This window comes from Hakea prostrata, chromosome 9, assembly GCF_041222555.1.
Source record: "Hakea prostrata isolate BN-2017 chromosome 9, UWA_Hpros_2, whole genome shotgun sequence".
Lineage (NCBI taxonomy): Eukaryota > Viridiplantae > Streptophyta > Magnoliopsida > Proteales > Proteaceae > Hakea > Hakea prostrata.
This window is the reverse complement of record NC_142608.1, coordinates 18,570,472-18,587,350: the sequence shown is the minus strand read 5'-3', so window position 1 is coordinate 18,587,350 and position 16,879 is coordinate 18,570,472. Positions and strand designations below refer to the sequence as shown.

The 16,879-nt window shown below is 37.2% G+C and overlaps 2 protein-coding genes across 2 annotated transcripts; both read right to left on the bottom strand.

Annotated features, from left to right (window-relative positions):
* Positions 1 to 6,437: 6,437 nt before the first annotated feature.
* LOC149004917 (DNAJ heat shock family protein) lies at positions 6,438 to 8,422 on the bottom strand. The gene is made up of 3 exons (XM_089168176.1): positions 7,987 to 8,422; positions 7,459 to 7,895; positions 6,438 to 7,021 (listed from the first exon to the last, which is right to left on the bottom strand). The coding sequence occupies exons 1-3, from the start codon at positions 8,149 to 8,151 to the stop codon at positions 6,589 to 6,591; spliced, it is 1,035 nt and encodes a 344-aa protein (XP_089024302.1). The 5' UTR covers positions 8,152 to 8,422; the 3' UTR covers positions 6,438 to 6,588.
* A 3,502-nt stretch (positions 8,423 to 11,924) lies between these two features.
* On the bottom strand, positions 11,925 to 12,618 carry LOC149004916 (taximin). The gene is made up of 2 exons (XM_089135544.1): positions 12,316 to 12,618; positions 11,925 to 12,124 (listed from the first exon to the last, which is right to left on the bottom strand). Exons 1-2 carry the CDS (start codon positions 12,411 to 12,413, stop codon positions 12,001 to 12,003), a joined length of 222 nt encoding a protein of 73 aa, XP_088991670.1. The 5' UTR covers positions 12,414 to 12,618; the 3' UTR covers positions 11,925 to 12,000.
* Positions 12,619 to 16,879: the final 4,261 nt, after the last annotated feature.

The window sequence follows — 16,879 nt, the reverse complement described above, 5'->3', positions numbered from 1 at the left end:
CCAAAGCCACTGCTTTGCCATTTTTTGGCTTCTTGATTTCACAACCTTCTTTAGTGAAAAGAACTTCATATCCACCATCACAGATTTGGCTCACACTAAGAAGATTGTGTTTGAGCCCACTCACATATAGAACATTATTGGATTTTAACTTTCCTTCATCCAGCTTAATTGAGCCTCTACCTTCAATCTTGGCCCCATCATTGTTGCCAAATCTCACTGAACCACCTTTCACTACATCAAGGCTTGAGAACCTATTCTTGTCATCTGTCATATGTGTGGAACACTTAGTATCAAGAATCTAAGGTGCCTCACTACTATGGGCCTTGAAAGCTGTTTGAACTACCAAGGAATTTATCATTTTTCCTTTTTGTCCTTTCTCAATCCAAATTGCTTTATCTGATACAGCAATAGGTTCCCTCGATTTTCTTTGAATTGTTTGTGCATGTCTTTAAGCTAGCTTTTGGGGAAGGTTTATCTCCTTCCGTGAAGGAAGAGCAGTCCAACAATACCTTGCAATATGTCCCAACTTGAAACACCTGAAGCATTCTATTTTAACCTTATCCAATGGAGCAAATCTGTTTATGTTGTTGAATGCCACATCCCTGTTTTGTCTTCTGCAGTTTGCCACTTTATGTCCAAAGTTGTTGCATCCATAATAATACCCATTAAAGCCTTGACCATTAAATGTTTTATGATAAGCTCTAGTATAGCCTTTTTTACTCATCTTTGGCTTGGTCTTCCCAATATATGGATTCTTTTGGTGCTCCTCATCAAGACTCATTGTATTTGTTGTATTTCCATTTCCATTAGTCTTATTTACATTTGAACATTCCCCCTTTGAGTATCCAAAACCAGTTTTAATATGAGGTGACCTCTAAATACTCAAAATCTCATCTAGTACCTTATCTCTTCCCCAAGTAGAAGTAAAATGAGTAGTCCCTGTCACTTGATTTTCAACTGTCTTGTCCTTAAAGTTCAATGTAACTGGAGTGGATGATGTGGTAGCTTCTAAATAACTCCTCTTTTGTTCTCCTTCAAGTTATGATCTTAACCTTCCAACTTCTTTCTCAAGTTCTTCACACTCTTTACACTCGAGAGAGAGGCAAGATGATGAGTCATTTATAACATGCTCCAATTCACTAATTGTGACAGTCAACTCCTTGATTGTTGTCTCAGAATTTGCAAGTTGATTCTTCATTTCTCTATTTTTCTTCCTTTCCTTTTTGAGATCAAGCAAGGCAGAGTACAACTCACCAGCATAATCAATTTCACCTTCAGTGTCTTCATTATCATCAGACTTTTCTTTAGTTTGAGGTGATTCATCATCTTCAATAGCCATAAATAAAACTTCATCAGTTGAGTCATTGTCTTCATTTGATTCTTCTTCAAAGGAGTAGCATTCATTCTTAGTCAAAAGACTTCTCCTTTTAAAATGGCTTTTTTTTTTCTTTGGTAAGAACTTTTTCTTTCCCTTCCTATCATTTCTCTCTTCCTCTTCATCTTCCTCTTCATCTATGTTTCCTCTCTTAGGACATTTAGAGGCAAAGTTTCCTATTCCACCACAACTGAAGCACTTAAAAGGTGCTTTTCCCTTGTGTTTACATGTTCATTTCTTAAACTTTCTAGCTAAGTAAGCTATTAGTTCATCATCGGAGTCTTCAGATTCTTTTTCTTCTTTGACCCTTAGCTTCTTCATTGCTTTGAATGCTACTTCCTTCTCTGTGAACTTGCCCTTTTCAGTTCTCATCTCATAGGTTTTAAGTGTTCCATGTACTTCATCAAGAGTGATTGTATCCAAGTCTTTGGCTTCTTCAATGGCCGAGACTTTGGAGTCATATTTGGGAAGCACAGATCAGAGAATCTTCTGACATATCACAGAATTTTCAATTTTTTCTCCAACTCCTCTGATGGATTTTACAACCTCATTTACTTTGACCATGTAGCTGTCTATGTTTTCTTCTTCAGTCATCTTAAGAATTTCAAATTGTGCTCTGAAGATTTGCAGTTTGGCTTTTTTAACTTTGATGTCCCCTTCATAGATGCTTATCGACCTGTCCCAGACTTCTTTAGCTGTATCACAGTCCATTACTTTAGCCATGACTTCTTCATTCAATCCAGACATAATAGCATTTAATGCCCTGAGATTGTGTGCATAAGCCCTTTTTGCCTCATTGTCTATAAGCGGAGCTACTGGTTCTTCATAGCCATTAATTACAGACTGCCATACATCATACCCTAAAGATCCAATGTATATCTGCATTCTTCTTTTCCAAAAAGCATATCCTGTACCATCAAAAATAGGAACTTTCCCAAAGTCTTTGGAGCTGCCTTCACTTGTTGCCATTCTTACAAACTCTCTGATCAAATCCCGAAGTGGTTAAACTTCTCTTCACGGGAACCTGGCTCTGATACCAATTGTTATTCCTAGATTAACACTGAGAGGGGGTGAATCAGTGTCTTCAAAAAATTCACTTCAATGTGAGGCTTCTTTAATCTCGAAACAAGATTAATTATAACATTCTCGTAGCTATCAACTATACAAGGACACGTCCACCACACACCACAATGTGGCTGGGTCTACCAGACAGTGTACCACCACTCTGCAATCAAGACACTCCAATATGTGCAACAAAGAAAAATAAAACCAAAGACACAATGCACCAGAGTTTACGTGGTTCGGCCAAATTGCCTACGTCCACGGAGTAATACCCTACCTAGGGTTTCGTATATTACTCAATACACTCCTAGATATTTTGACTGCTACAACAGTCCAGGAACACCAATCCCTGCTTTAGTCTAAAATGCAATTCAGACAAGGGCACCAACCCCAACCCCCTAGACAAGCTCCAACTTGCTAGGTTACAATGTAAAACAATAATTCAAGTTCCCCCCAATTACATTCATGATCTAGGTCTTTCATCAGTTAACATAGCCTAGAAAATAATAGACAAGAACTTGTGAATATGGGTTACCTCACTTGTGTAAGATGCATGGTAATAATACTTGTTTTTTTTCTTTCTTTTTCTCCAATTCTTCTTTCTCTTTTCAATCTTTCTGTTTAGAAAAAAACTTGTTGCACCTCTGTTCTTTATTTCATGCACACCCTTGCTGCTGCTTCTTCTTCCTTCTCTTTTCACTTTCTTTCTTATTCAACAAAACAAAAGACTTTCCTTCAACAACTGCTTCTTCTTGTTCAAAAACACAGTAGCATCTCTTTGTTTAAAAACACAGATCTTCAAGCTGTTGCAACAACATCTTCCAGCATAAGCAGAGCACCTTCTTGTTCAAAAAACACAGATCTTAAATCAGCAGCAGCAGCAGAGCATCTTCTTATTTAAAGAACACAGATCTTCAATCAGCAGCAGCAGCAGCTTCTTCTCCTCTCTTTTTACAATTTCAGAATAATAGAAGATGTGGAGAAAAAACGATTCAAAAAATTTCAGCAATATCTTCTCTTCATTCTCTCAAATTTACTTTCCAAAAACGTTTGCAGCAATCTTCTCTTCTTTCTCTCAAATCTACTTTCCAAAAACATTTGCAGCAATCTTCTCTTCTTTCTCTCAAATCTACTTTCCAAAAACGTTGTTGCAATCTTTTCTTCTTTCTCTTAAATCTAATTTTCAAAAAAGTTGCAGCAATCTTCTCTTCCTTTTTTTTCATATAAAAATGATTGCGAAATGAACCTTTTTGTGCGTTGCAAAAGGAACATTTTTGTGTGTTGTTGTACCATATCAAAGCCCACTTAAGTTGCCAGCAATGACAACACCTTCATTTTAAGCCAATGGAACAACAATCTCCCCCTTTGGGATTGTTTGCCAACAATGACAACACCTTCATTTTAAGCCAATGGAACAACAGAGTTCACAAGCTCAAAGAAGGGAAAGGGAACACAAAGAGGCACCTCCAGTATCTAGATCCATTGCAGAAAATCACTAAGGTAAATGATCTAAAACTCTTCATTTCATTGATTTAGTTTAACAACTGCATACTTGATCTCCAATGATAAACTTGAGACTAGAAGCGACCTATATCAGATTGGAACTTTACAATTGCTTGAAGATACTCGTTGGAGTTCTCATTTGAGATCTATTTCAAGTTTGATAACTATGTATGGTGCTACATGTGAGGTCTTGATCACCATGATTGTTAAGGGGATTACTTCATCACAGAGAGTTGAAGTGGAATCAGCCTACAACACATTGACCTCCTTTGATTTTGGTATGATTTTGCATCTAAAGCAAGAAATTATGAGCATCATTGATTTACTTTGTCAAGCTTTGCAGATGAAGTACTCTTAAGACATCTTAAATGCTATTCAAAACTTGTGTCCACTACAAAAAAGCTTATTCAAGAATGGGAGATGTTGAATGGGATGGGCTTTTGATTAAGATGATCTATTTTTTTGAAAAACATCATATTGATGTCACTGACATAAGTATTCAGTTCGTTGGAAGAAAGGGTCGAGTTCGCCAGCATGTTGATGATTCTACAGTTGAACAACACAATCGAGCAAATATTTTTTATGTTACAATTGATAGACAGTTGAATTAGTTAAATAGTAGATTCGACGAGTATGTTATGGAGTTGTTTACTCTTAGTTCTTCTTTGAATCCTAGAAGTGGATTCAAGAATTTTAAAATTGATAATCTTTGAAAGCTTGTGGCTAAATATTATCCCCAAGATTTTGTTGAACAGGAAAGAGATCACTTGAAAGTACAACTACGATACTATGAGATTAATGTAGTCAAATGTCCATATTATCAAAACATGACAACAGTTAGTAGTCTGTGTTAGTGGTTGGTGAGGTCAACAAAATTTAACGTCTACCCACTTATTTATTGATTGATCAAACTATTGATTACTCTTCCCATTTTTACTGCAACTTTAGAACGAATATTTTTCAATCATGAAGATTAATAAGATTGAATTGTTGAATAGGATAGAGAATGATTTTCTCACAGATTCTATGATATTATATATTGAAAGAGAAATTGTAAGAGAAAATCAATACATAATCAATTTGAGGATTCTCACGATCTTAAAGATCATCGAGTTACACTATGATATTAACACTATAAAGGTATTTTGTGGGTTTTTACTTATTCTTGTTTTTATAAGAATTTAATATGGATTTTGAATTATTATTAATATGGTTTTCTTTCAAAGTATTAGTACTTAAAATTTTGTAATTATTAGTCTCCCAATGTTGAATCCTAAGTCTGCCCCTACCCAAGACACCGGTGCCACTCGACAATGGAAGCAACCAGAGCAATCGAGTGGTTACAATGCAGCCTATTATAATTTATACCATGACTGCTAGTCTTCAGTTTTCTTTCAATACAATCAGGTGCACCAGCACTCTTATTCAGCAAAAAAAGAACTGCCAGGAAACAGAACAACATGGAGCTCGTTAATGCTCCTCCCCTCCAACAACACTTACGGAGTCCGATGGTCCTTAACAACAAATTTCCAAGCAAAGAATTCAAAGTAAACCCCATTATCCTTAGAGAACTTTGAAATTGAAAGCAGACTGTATTTGACATCAGGGACACAAAGCACACCACTAAGAACAAACTAATAATTCGAAAATGTAAGATAAGCCTTCCCCATCCCTATATGAGACATTTTAGAAGGGCAACCACGCATTACCTGAACAAGGAACCTTAAAAATAGGCATAGTTGAAGCGTTGAGCGCATTGCATTGTGGTAGGACTAGCACCACGACAAATTTCGCAGTTCGTTCATTATTTATTCATAGATGAAGGGGGTGCAGAAGCCTCATCAGATTCACTAGTTTTGAGACTATAACGCAACCGAGGAAGACTTGGAACGAGAACAACCACCAGATGTGATTCTTGCAGCAAGATTTGCAGTAACAATGATGTTCACAAAAGAATTAGCCCAATCTCTTAAATGGATTCCATAGTCTCATAAGCAAGCTAGACAAATTATTGTAGGTAACAAGAGATCCTGATACTCATCGCCTAACCCGCCTAACGTTGCAAGCACAAGATCATCGTCAGGAACAGGAGAGTCAGTAGCAGAGAGAGCATCTATAGCTGAGCCTAGAAGCACGAGTTTTTGAGTTCCGGGTACTGCATATGGAATGCTTTCTTGTGACCAAATCATGTTGAAACATAATATGAGCAGATCTCACTATTCATGAGATTCCATTACCATTGTTTCTTGTAACGAACTCTTGTTGAAACAAAATATGGGCAGATTTCCCCATTCATGACATTCCATTATCATTGGAATCCAACTCTGGTCGATATTCAGGTTCATTATATGATTGGTACTTAGTTTCTCTCTACCATATTCTAAATGAACCATGAACCTGATGGATTTGCTAAATACATGCCTAAATCATATTTTATATTGATCTCATAGAACAACCAATTGAACATATCGATTTGAAATTAAGTAACCTGAAAATCTAAATGAAGCTTATTGACTTGCTAAATTGAAAATGTATTACACTCAATCCAAGTAAAAGTAATGACCCAACTACATCATCATCCCCAAGATGAACTTCAAAACTATTCACATGTAAGTATCATCTGAATGCTCTGCTATGGATAATACATATCAAAAGAGTCTCTTAACTACAGCTTTTTGCTCGGAAGTCATCCTTGTGGGAAACTTAATTTCAAACTTGATCCTCAAGTTTCCCTTCTTTGATGGATCTTTTGGTATAGGCATCCCTTCCCCTGGGACAACCTCTTCATACTTTGGATGGATCACATTATTTATAGGAATGTCAAGCTTCCTCCCATCAAGCGTAGTGAGATGAACAGTGTAACCTGCAAGAGCTTCACCAAGACTTATCTTTTGAGTGACAATCAGATCATTTCCATCTCTAGTGAAGACATCATGTGGCTTTTCATCTAAGATGAAGATGAGATCTGCGGGTGTAACGTTTGGTTGTTCATTCCCTTTCTCTGGGAAGGTGATCTTTGTTCCTTTCTTCCATCCAGGCTTTACATTAATTGTTAAAATCTCTTCCACTGGAATTGTTTTCCTGTGCAACAAATCAACAGAGGTGTTAGTAAACTGAGAATGTAATCACTAGAAGAAGACAAGCTAAGACAACCAAAAGCACCCAGTTTCTCCTTGCCCATTATGAAGAGAACATATCTTTTCCTCCATCACTGAGATCCAAGCATCTGATTGCTACACTGGTCATTGGGCATCTTTTGATCTCAAACCGAAGTGCGAATTAAAAAGGGCCTAATGAAATTTCAGTATGCCATCATTTATCACCTTCAATATTCAAACTCAGGCCTGACAATTCATTTTGCTATACAGGAAATTTCATTTGTCCTTTTTTAAAAGAGCTGAGAGAGGGTGGATGAAGAAACTGGCTTTGCAAGTAGTTAATTAAAGAATTAACAGAACCCCAATGCAACAATGGCAACCAAAAAGAAAGAAGAAGATAGATAGCATAGAAACACTCACCCACTAACATCAGCGATTTCTCTGGAAATCTTCATTTTCTTGGTAGTACCCTTATAGAGCTCCTCAAGAGTGCAAGGCAAACGGCTCTCTATTGGAGGAGCTTTACGAGGGCCCTGATTCATGGAACCTCCTCCTCCTCCCTCACCAAAAGAACTAAAGAAATCATCACCAAACAATCCACTACGGAACGTGGTTCCACCCCTCATGCCACCGCCACCAACTCCTCCCATCCCTCCAAACGGACTCGAGGATCCAAAGAACTCAGCAAAAATGTCATCAGCGTTTCTTGGATTGAATCTGAACACTGTAGGACCATCTCCCGTGTGGAAGAACGAAGCTCCACCGGGTCCACCAGAACCTGGCGGAGGCACTTGCCCTTTCAGGCCCTCTTCACCATACTGATCATAGACCGCCCTCTTTTGAGGATCACTGAGAACCTGTAACCACAAAAATCCAGAACCATAAATTCCATAATTTTGGAATAAATCATATAAAAAAAAGGAAAGTAAAGAAAAAACGCTTAATTACCTCATAGGCTTCAGAGATCTGTTTGAATTTAGCTTCCGCTTCTTTCTTGTTATTGGGATTCTTATCTGGGTGCCACTTCATGGCAAGCTTCCTGTAAGCTTTCTTAAGATCTTCATCTTTTGCGTTCCTATCTACGTTTAAGATATTGTAGTAATCCACGCCCATTTACTCCGACCTTCTCTTCTTTCTTCCTTCCTTATCGTTCTGCTTCAAGGTTGTAGCCTCTGTTATATGGGTTTTCTAATCTCCTGAGAAAAGCTTCTGGTTCTCAGTCTGATTCTACTGCTCTTCCTCTGCTTTGAGTAGCGTTTAAATTGCAATTGAAAAGAGAGAATCAAGGGAGACTGGGTTTGATGATTTTTTGACGACGAAGAAGAAGTAAAAAGATTTTTCTAGAAAGTCGGGATTACGGGAATGATGTGGAAGGTTCCAGAGTTGTTTTTCTGCAGCCGTGGCAACGGTTAGGTGTCGAGATGCAACAAATTCCTCTCCTTCTTGGTTCACCCGGTTTATTTTCAGGGCTGCAAATTGGCCGGGCTGGCCTGAAATTGTAATGAGATATGGTTCGGTTTGGTCTAGTTTTGATCCATATAATTTTGTACAGTTCCATAAAAAAGAAAATTATATTAAAACCAAGTGAAATAGGTATAAGTGATAATAAAAATTCTCAAAAAAAATAAAATAAAATAAAAACCCACTGGATTGCATTCCAAAATCTTCCGAACAAATGTGAATTAAGATGTTTAGTTCTCAAACTCAAAGAGAATAGAAAACTATGTTATAAACAAAGAATATATTCACTTCAACAAAGCCTTTGGAAAGGTTGATAACTATGTGTTTTATCATGGGATTAGGAGGACTAATCATTGTGCTAGTTTTCTTATTAGTCTGGTTCTTGTAGCGAACCAAGAAGTCCTGCTTGATCCATGTGTTCTTTCGGACCAACTTTCTTAGTATGTTGCCATGAAGATGAAGGCTATTTTTCAGGTCCTAATTGTATTTTCTTACTTGTACCATATTTTTATTCTTAATATTAAGTCTTCCTTTTTCCTAAAAAAAATTGCACTAGTTGGAGGACTTGCATGTTCACCCCATGTTAGAAAAAATTTATTCGAATTTCCGATGTAATGAAAGTTTTGAAAAAATTGCTATCAAGAAAATGCTCCGTGATAGTTATCATGGTAGTAAGAGATAAAAAAAACCATGACTTCACAAATTTTGGAGGCATAAAAAAAGCCAACCAAAGCATATGGAAAGGATTGCACTAAGGTGGGGCAGGCTTGCGTATACAATATGCAATAGAAAAAAAATTTAAGATATATTTTTTTTTCTAAGTAAAAATGTCTCAATCTTAGATGTAATTAAACTTTTCACATAAATTACCACCAAGAAAATGCTTAATGATGCGTATGATAGTAGGGGATAAAAGAAAAATGGGTAATTTTCATCTGGACCCCCTGAGGTTTGCTCTATGTCATTTTTAGTCCAAAATAACTGAGACTTTGCATCTGACTCCCCTATACTATAGAAAAAAATCAATTTAAGGACAGATTATCATTATGACCAATTTGCCCTTTTTAATTAAAAACATACATAACCATGTTACTCCCTTCTAGCTACCACGCACAGACTCCTCTAGTCTACCATCGCAAGTTTATTACGGGGAACTCCTTTTCTAGTTCTACCATCGCTAATGTTTATTACGGGGGAAAGTACACACTGGAAACCCTAAAAAATATTGATCTTTCTCTCTGCGGCCGACGTTTGCAAGGGAAAGTACACAAATCAAATTGTAAACCCTAAAAATTCTTGATCCTTCTCTAAAAATCGTCTTCCCTCGTGTAGAGGCCGACATTTGCAAGGGAAAGACACAAATTATAAACCCTAAAAATACGATCTTTCCATCGGCAGCGGCCGGCCGACGTTGCAAGGAAAGTACACAAATTATAAACCCTAAAAATCTTGATCTTACACAAATTATAAATCCTAAAAACGATCTTCCCCCGGAGTGGCCGATCTTCCCCCGTGTAGAGGCCAACGTTGCAATCGTGATTGGTTAGAAAAACAGGCTCCTATTCAACATCTCTAACCTCCTCTCCATCGATGGTGAAAAAGCAAAAGGCCATAGCAAATTGCCCAAGAAGCTTTGGAGTCATTCAACAAAGAACAACAACGACAAGGGCATAAAGTATTAGCCAACACAACAGAAACCCGAAGCCATTAACCGCCAAATAATTGTCCATTGATTACAAAAGAGCGTAGAAAATCTCAAATGGTAAGAAATAGGAAGCGGCTCCCCTAATTAGTTGCCAGATTGCCGGTAGAACTCAAATGGGGAATAGCGTAGCCAACGGAAGATGCATTGAAGCTGGAATTCCACCGAAAATGTGTTTGAATCGAAGCACGACACTATTGAAGAAATTTAAAAAGGGAACTTCGATCGGATCCTCAAGTTTAAATTATTCTTCGATCGAATCCTCAAGTTTTAAATTATGTAAAAATTTAAATTAAGAAAAATAAAGGGCAAATTGGTCATAAAAGTGATACTGTCCTTAAATGACCATAGACGGGGAGGCAGATGCAAAGTCTCAATTATTTTGGACTAAAAATGACAAGAGCAAACCCCGGGGCCAAAAAAAAAGAAAAAAAAAAAAAAGAGGGGGAAAAAACACAACAAAAAAAAAAAAAAAAAAAAAAAAAAAAAAAAAAAAAAAAAAAAAAAAAAAAGAGGGGGAAAAAAAAAAAAGTTGAGAGTTAAAAATGAAAGAACCAGCAACACGAAAGGGAACCGGAACGAGAAGAGCCTAGAAACAGGGAAATCTTCAAAGAGGGTTAAGAGTTATGCTAAAAGTGAATGGAAAGTTTAATGGAGTATGCCAAATGGGATTACAACACAAGATGGGTGATACAAGGCAACAACCCAAGGAAAAATGAGTCAAACTAAGAGACAAATATAAAATAGAACGAGCAGAAAACACAGCCAATCACATCAGGAGATCACTAGTCAAGAGGGTAAAGGGTGAAGAAGAACAGAAAACACAAAAAAAAACCCAAAAAAAGAGAACGGAAGAGGGTTTAGGATTTTCTATATGAAGCCAATTTATTTACAAGGAAAACAAGCCTACATCAAAGAATGGTACTCTTAACAAGGGAGTGAAAACTGGCCAAATCATTGACTCCTCCACCAATGGGGTCTCCTCAACTAGGTTATGGACCACATAGTTGCGTCCCTAGGGATGAACGATAAAATATCACAAGTATTCGAGACTTTTTTTCGCTACTAGAGGGTTTACTATCTCTCTTAATTGGCATATGACAAGTACTTTTACTCTTACTTGGAAATCTTTCTTTATGAGTGGCATGGCACCTTCTCGTGATGCAAGGCACAATTTTGAACCACGCAATTCAAATAGAACTGGGATCAATCATGACGAATTCTGACCTGAACCAAGCAATTCACTTATCCAATTTCTAGGGGTGTCAATAAAACCCTATTAGTCTAAATCTGGCCTAACTTTTTAACCTCTAAGATGGGTTTGGCCCTTTGGGTTAGAAATAACTAGCTTAACCCTCGGGCTAGCTATTTCATAACTAAGAGTCAAAGAGTTCAGATATCCTTGGTAACCCTAACCCTAACCCTAACCCTAGGTCAAAAATCAGGTATGGGTCGGGCTTAGAAGAATCCTTGTAAGTTAGTGTTTGGGTTTAGGGTTTTTAAACCCCGGCAGGGTTGAGTAGAGTTAGGTTTAGGCCCATTGACAACCCTACTAAGAAACTCATTGAAGTATTTCTTGTTTCCTTTCCTACCCAAAGAATCGAGTGATCCAAGCCCATCTTCGTCTGGGTAAGGCCAAGCCAAGCGGCAACAAAGAGAACCCATGAAGGAACAAGGGAGGAAATTAAATAAATGGAAAAACAAACAAAACTCATCTCAATTTTCAACTCAATTTCTGATCTGCTACTTACGAAATAACTAGAATAATTACATGAAACCAAGCATGAAGCATCAAACATTTAACAAGGGATCTGTTCAATAAAACATCTGAGCACTTTAACAGGAAGCTGCACAATTTCCATTGCCAAATTTGCGATTCCCGCACAACATACGCAACATGGGCATATGCAACTCAACACCGACCTGCAATTTATTTATAAAATTTTGAAAAGACAAAACCCAAATCAGAAAACCATAGCAAACAACTTAGAAATTTATCGATTTTCATAGAAAAAATAATTCTTTCAAGATCTGAATTTTCTCAAGAAAGAAAGCAAACAAGAACGACGACTCATCTTCGAGAATTAATGAGATGAAAGAAAGAAGTTACTGACCCAATGATCCAAATGACAATGCCCACAAGGGATATAACCAAGGCAACTAGGGCAAATGGCAATCCAAGCAAGAAACCCAGAGGTCGACAATCTCCCATTTTGTATCTCCTTCCCTTTTCACCTTGCCGTTTTCGATCGCTACTTACTAGAACGTTCACAGAGAGAAATTTCCTCAGGGGAAGAAGATATCTTGCAGTTTTTGATCCCTAGTTTTCCATACAGAGAGAGATTTCTTCTTCTTCTGGGAACGAAGATATCTCTCTTTAACTATTTTCTCTCTCTGTGATTCTATGTGACTATTGCCTTGCAGTTGTGTTTTTTCAGGAGAAGGATTCGTTGCGACCGTTATATATTTTTGGAACGTTTGGGTAGCTAGCGTCCTCTGTCACTCCTCCCACGACGAGCAAATTTTTTTAACATGACATCATCAAAACCCTATTTGACCAAAAAGAAAACTGAAAAAATTAAAAAGGCAAAAACCCTCCAAAAATTACTAGAAGCCGGCCTTCGCTTATAGGTCATGGGTATTTTGGTCACTTTTATTTAATCAGCTTTTGACTTTTGAATTTTTTTTTAGCGGGGCGAGTTGATATTATGGGAGGGGGGAATATTTTACTAATATATGTGTCACGGAATAGATGCGAACTCCATGGGAAATCAGGTTGTTTGCTTATAGCTTTTGACTTCTCAATATTAACCCATCTAATTTAAAATTTCAAAGCAAAATCATTAATCCCAAGATTGGCTCTTCACCCAAACAAAAAGATAACATCATGTCAATGCAGGATTGGTAGAGTGGTAAGATTTATACTTCTTAGTGGTGAGGTCATGAGTTCGACCTTTGAGGACAACAAGCATCCCCTGAGGATGTAATCAAGATGCGCGCAAACTGAAGAAGATGAACCTCAAAAAATAATAATAATAATAACATTATGGCACCATCGAGCAAATCTTGGAAGGCAATGTGTTGTTTTGTTATTATTGCATGTGGCTGTTCCTCTACGAATATCCTGCAGATGAAATTGCTAGCCATCTTGACTGCAGGGGCGGACCCACTAAGGGGCCGGGGCCATGGCCCCTAGATATTATTTTTTTTATATAATTCTCTTTTTTTTATATATTAATTTCTTTCATTTTTTTTTATCTTCTCAAAATATTATTTTTTGGCCCCTTCAATATTGAGAACAATTTTTAAAGATAAAATAATGAGTATAAATGTCATCTTTAATTAAAAAACTAACTCCTCAATCCCTATTTATTCTCTCATCTCTTATCTCTCGACATCTTTTCTTCCTATTTATTCTATTATCTTTCTATAAACATGGGTTAAAGGAAATTTTTGAAAAAAAAAATCATATTAAATAATTTAAAATGTTATTTCTAATTAAAAACTAACTCTCCAATCCCTATCTAGTCCCTCATGTCTCATCTCCCCTCTTTTCTTCCCGTTTATTCTCTTCAGTTTATTTCTTATTATTTATTCTTCCCTTTCTATAAGCGTGGATTAAGGAAAAATTGGGAATAAATCTTCTCCACAATTAGGTTTTTTTTTCTCTTTCTCAATTTATTTATTGTTTCTCTTATTCTCATTATTTTTGTTATTCTTTATTTTATTTTATATTCTTTGTTTCTTTATTTATTCTGTAAATTTTTTTATTTAATTTTTTTATTGTAAATAAAATATCTATAGTTAGTAAGATTGGTTTGCATCTCTTACCTTAAAAAAAGAATTCGATTTGCATATGATGTTTTAGGGTTGAAGTCATTTTTTTTTTTTTTAATTTTTATAATTTACCTATTGAAAAAAAATATCATTATTAATAATTTACCTATTTTTTTCAAATATATGTGGGCCTATTCCTAAATACAATAAAATAATTCATAGGTGGGACCCCCAATGGGTCTTATAAGGCCCACAATATGTGGCGAAAAAGCATTGGTGCTTCCTCAATCTAGACTTTCATTCTTCGGCCCCCCAATATTAAATGCTGGTTCCGTCCTTGCTTGACTGTATCCAACAGATTACCCACCCTAGCATAATATTATGGACAGTCTGTGACTTAGTTGAAGATATTATGTGTTGATACGGAATCTCGCTCGTCCTTCCTAGTCACGAACCTACAAAATATGAGCTCGACCTTGGGGGATCGAGGTACGTCTCCGACAAGCAAGTCAATACCAATAATAAGATCTCAACTACTCAATAATGAATTCAAGTAATTGATCTCTCAGAATATGAATGCTTATCCCATTATGTTTACATGAGGTACTTATATAGTATAAGATGGTAGAGTTATATTCGGAATATGACTCTAAGATGAGTTGTTATAGAAAAGTAACTCTACAAAGAGTTCTTTACCTAACTTGTCTTTCCATGAATTTGATAGATAATAGAAGTTTACTTTGACCGGGCTTCCTTGAGTAAGTGGTCGATCCTATCATAGGCAACCTGGTCGAACCATACTTAACAAAATCCGTGGTCAGACCGTTCTAGCACCGTTTAGACCGAAATATATATAATGACTATTTTTATCATTAACATAAGCCCCCTAGTCCATTGAAATCGAGAAATATGTGCTCGGTTCAAGGGATTATATTTTTCCCGTATATGGGGCACTTGGTCCAAACGACCAAAGCGCTCTTTCTCGAAATCTATAACGTCCCACTTATGAGTACCCGTCATTTTTGCACGGATATCAAAGCATGTCTTTTGAAATTTGTATGTGATTGACACATGTCGTAGTTGTCAAATCTCATTAAATACTTATCATCATGATAAATAAACCTTTCATCTCCCACCGTCCACTTGCATTCTCCATGCTCCATTAGATTAGAATCTTAGCTTTTTCAAATTTGGCCATAGATGATGGTTTATCATAGTCCTTAGATTAGAATCTAAGACTTTAATAATATCTCCCTCCTCCTTCCTTCTTCGTTTTTCCTCATTTTCTAATCTTCTTGTCATTTTTCTGCAACTATGGGAGACAAAAACCGAGAGCTGTGGTTCCTCTTCATTTTTGGGCCTTATCCTTCTTCATTCTCTACAACTTCCACATCTTCAAATCAGTAAGTTATTTTTGTATTTCTTCTCTTTAACTTTTGTATTTAGTTGCATGGGAGCATGGTTTACTTCTTGCAGAATCTTATATGCTTCTCTGTAGTGTTTTCCTTTGTTTTTGCCTGTGTTTTCCTTTCATTCTTTACTTTAAACTTCCCTGTTACTCTTAGAAAGACCATGGTTGTAGTGAAGAAAGGTTCTTCAATCCAAAAACCCAAAAGGAATTTAGAAGAAGGTCCTTCTGTTTCCGCCTCTGTAACCAACAAAAATCCCGAACACCTTGCACATCCCGGCCAGAGCTCTAGTGGGCGTTCCGAGGACACCTACGAAACGGCTTCTGGTCGTGAACATACCAGTAATGACGAAATTGAAATTGAATCCCGACCTGATGTAGTAGGTAAAAGTGCTCGGGCTCGCTTTAAAGCTGAGAGGAAAAAGTGGAAGGATAGTTTGACACTAGAAGAGTATACGGTGGAGAAGAACAAAGAACTTACTCCCGACCATATAAACTATGATCCGTACTCAACTGGCCCTGATTTTCTTCCCTCCTTGATGACCGAAGATAGGTTGGAATACCTTCGTCAAAAGTACGAAATACCCTCTGACTATGTCCTCCGGGTCCCGACCTCATTTGAACGGGCTAATTCTCCTCGACCAGGAGAATTTTCTCTTTATGAAGATGCTTTAAAAAGTGGCTTTCGTCTTTCCGTCCATCCTTTGTTTAGGGAAATAATGATCCACTTTAGAATGTGTTCGAGGATGTTTGTTCCGAACAGTTGGAGAAATGTGATATGTTTTTGGTGGTTCTACCAGGGCAAACATGTAGGAGTCTGACCAACTCTTCCTCTTTTCCTCCATTTCTTTATGACTAAGAAACAAGAACAAGACGGATGGTTCTATCTGTCTAAACAGACTACTTCCCAATGTGGTTGGTCGGGGAACTTTGTCGGTACTGGCACTCTCTCGTCCAATACAAGAGGATGACGTCCCAAATATTTCTTCGTCAAACCCCCTTCTGCCCCTTCTTTTCCAATATATTGGGTCCGAGGACCGATTGAAGGGTCAAATGACTTCCTCGTTTTAACTGAGGCCGAGGAGCGTGCTAGGGAGATGATTCTTCAGCTTCCATCCAGGACAGGAACATGTTTGCTGTTCATGGCTATTGTCCTAAATATCCCAATGTGCTGCGTCATTGGGGTTTCCTACTCGGTGAGTAACACTTGAATTTTCATATCAACAAGCACTGTTTAAATTTTATGTACTTTGGTCGGTACTGACATGCACATACTTCTCTTTTTTCTTTTAGTGAAATTGAATCGCGCGAAGACCGCTCAAGCAGCCGACGAAGATGCTGAGGAAGCTGAGACTCGAGTGCCGACCAAGCTTGATCGAGTTCGTTTTGATCGGGATAACACCTCTGTGTCGGCTTCGAAGAGACCTAAAACGGTTTCCGACTTGCCCCCTCGTCCTAACAAAAAGAAAGCACCTTTGTCTTTTATAGCTGGT

What these genes read in the sequence shown, in the direction of transcription:
- LOC149004917 (XM_089168176.1), bottom strand. Translation starts at nt 8,151, where the DNA reads ATGGGCGTGGATTACTACAATATCTTAAACGTAGATAGGAACGCAAAA. An exon ending in AGATCTCTGAAGCCTATGAG is followed by an intron (nt 7,896 to 7,986) that starts GTAATTAAGCGT and finishes TTGTGGTTACAG; the next exon opens with GTTCTCAGTGATCCTCAAAA. An exon ending in GAAATCGCTGATGTTAGTGG is followed by an intron (nt 7,022 to 7,458) that starts GTGAGTGTTTCT and finishes TTTGTTGCACAG; the next exon opens with GAAAACAATTCCAGTGGAAG.
- LOC149004916 (XM_089135544.1), bottom strand. Translation starts at nt 12,413, where the DNA reads ATGGGAGATTGTCGACCTCTGGGTTTCTTGCTTGGATTGCCATTTGCC. An exon ending in ATTGTCATTTGGATCATTGG is followed by an intron (nt 12,125 to 12,315) that starts GTCAGTAACTTC and finishes AATAAATTGCAG; the next exon opens with GTCGGTGTTGAGTTGCATAT.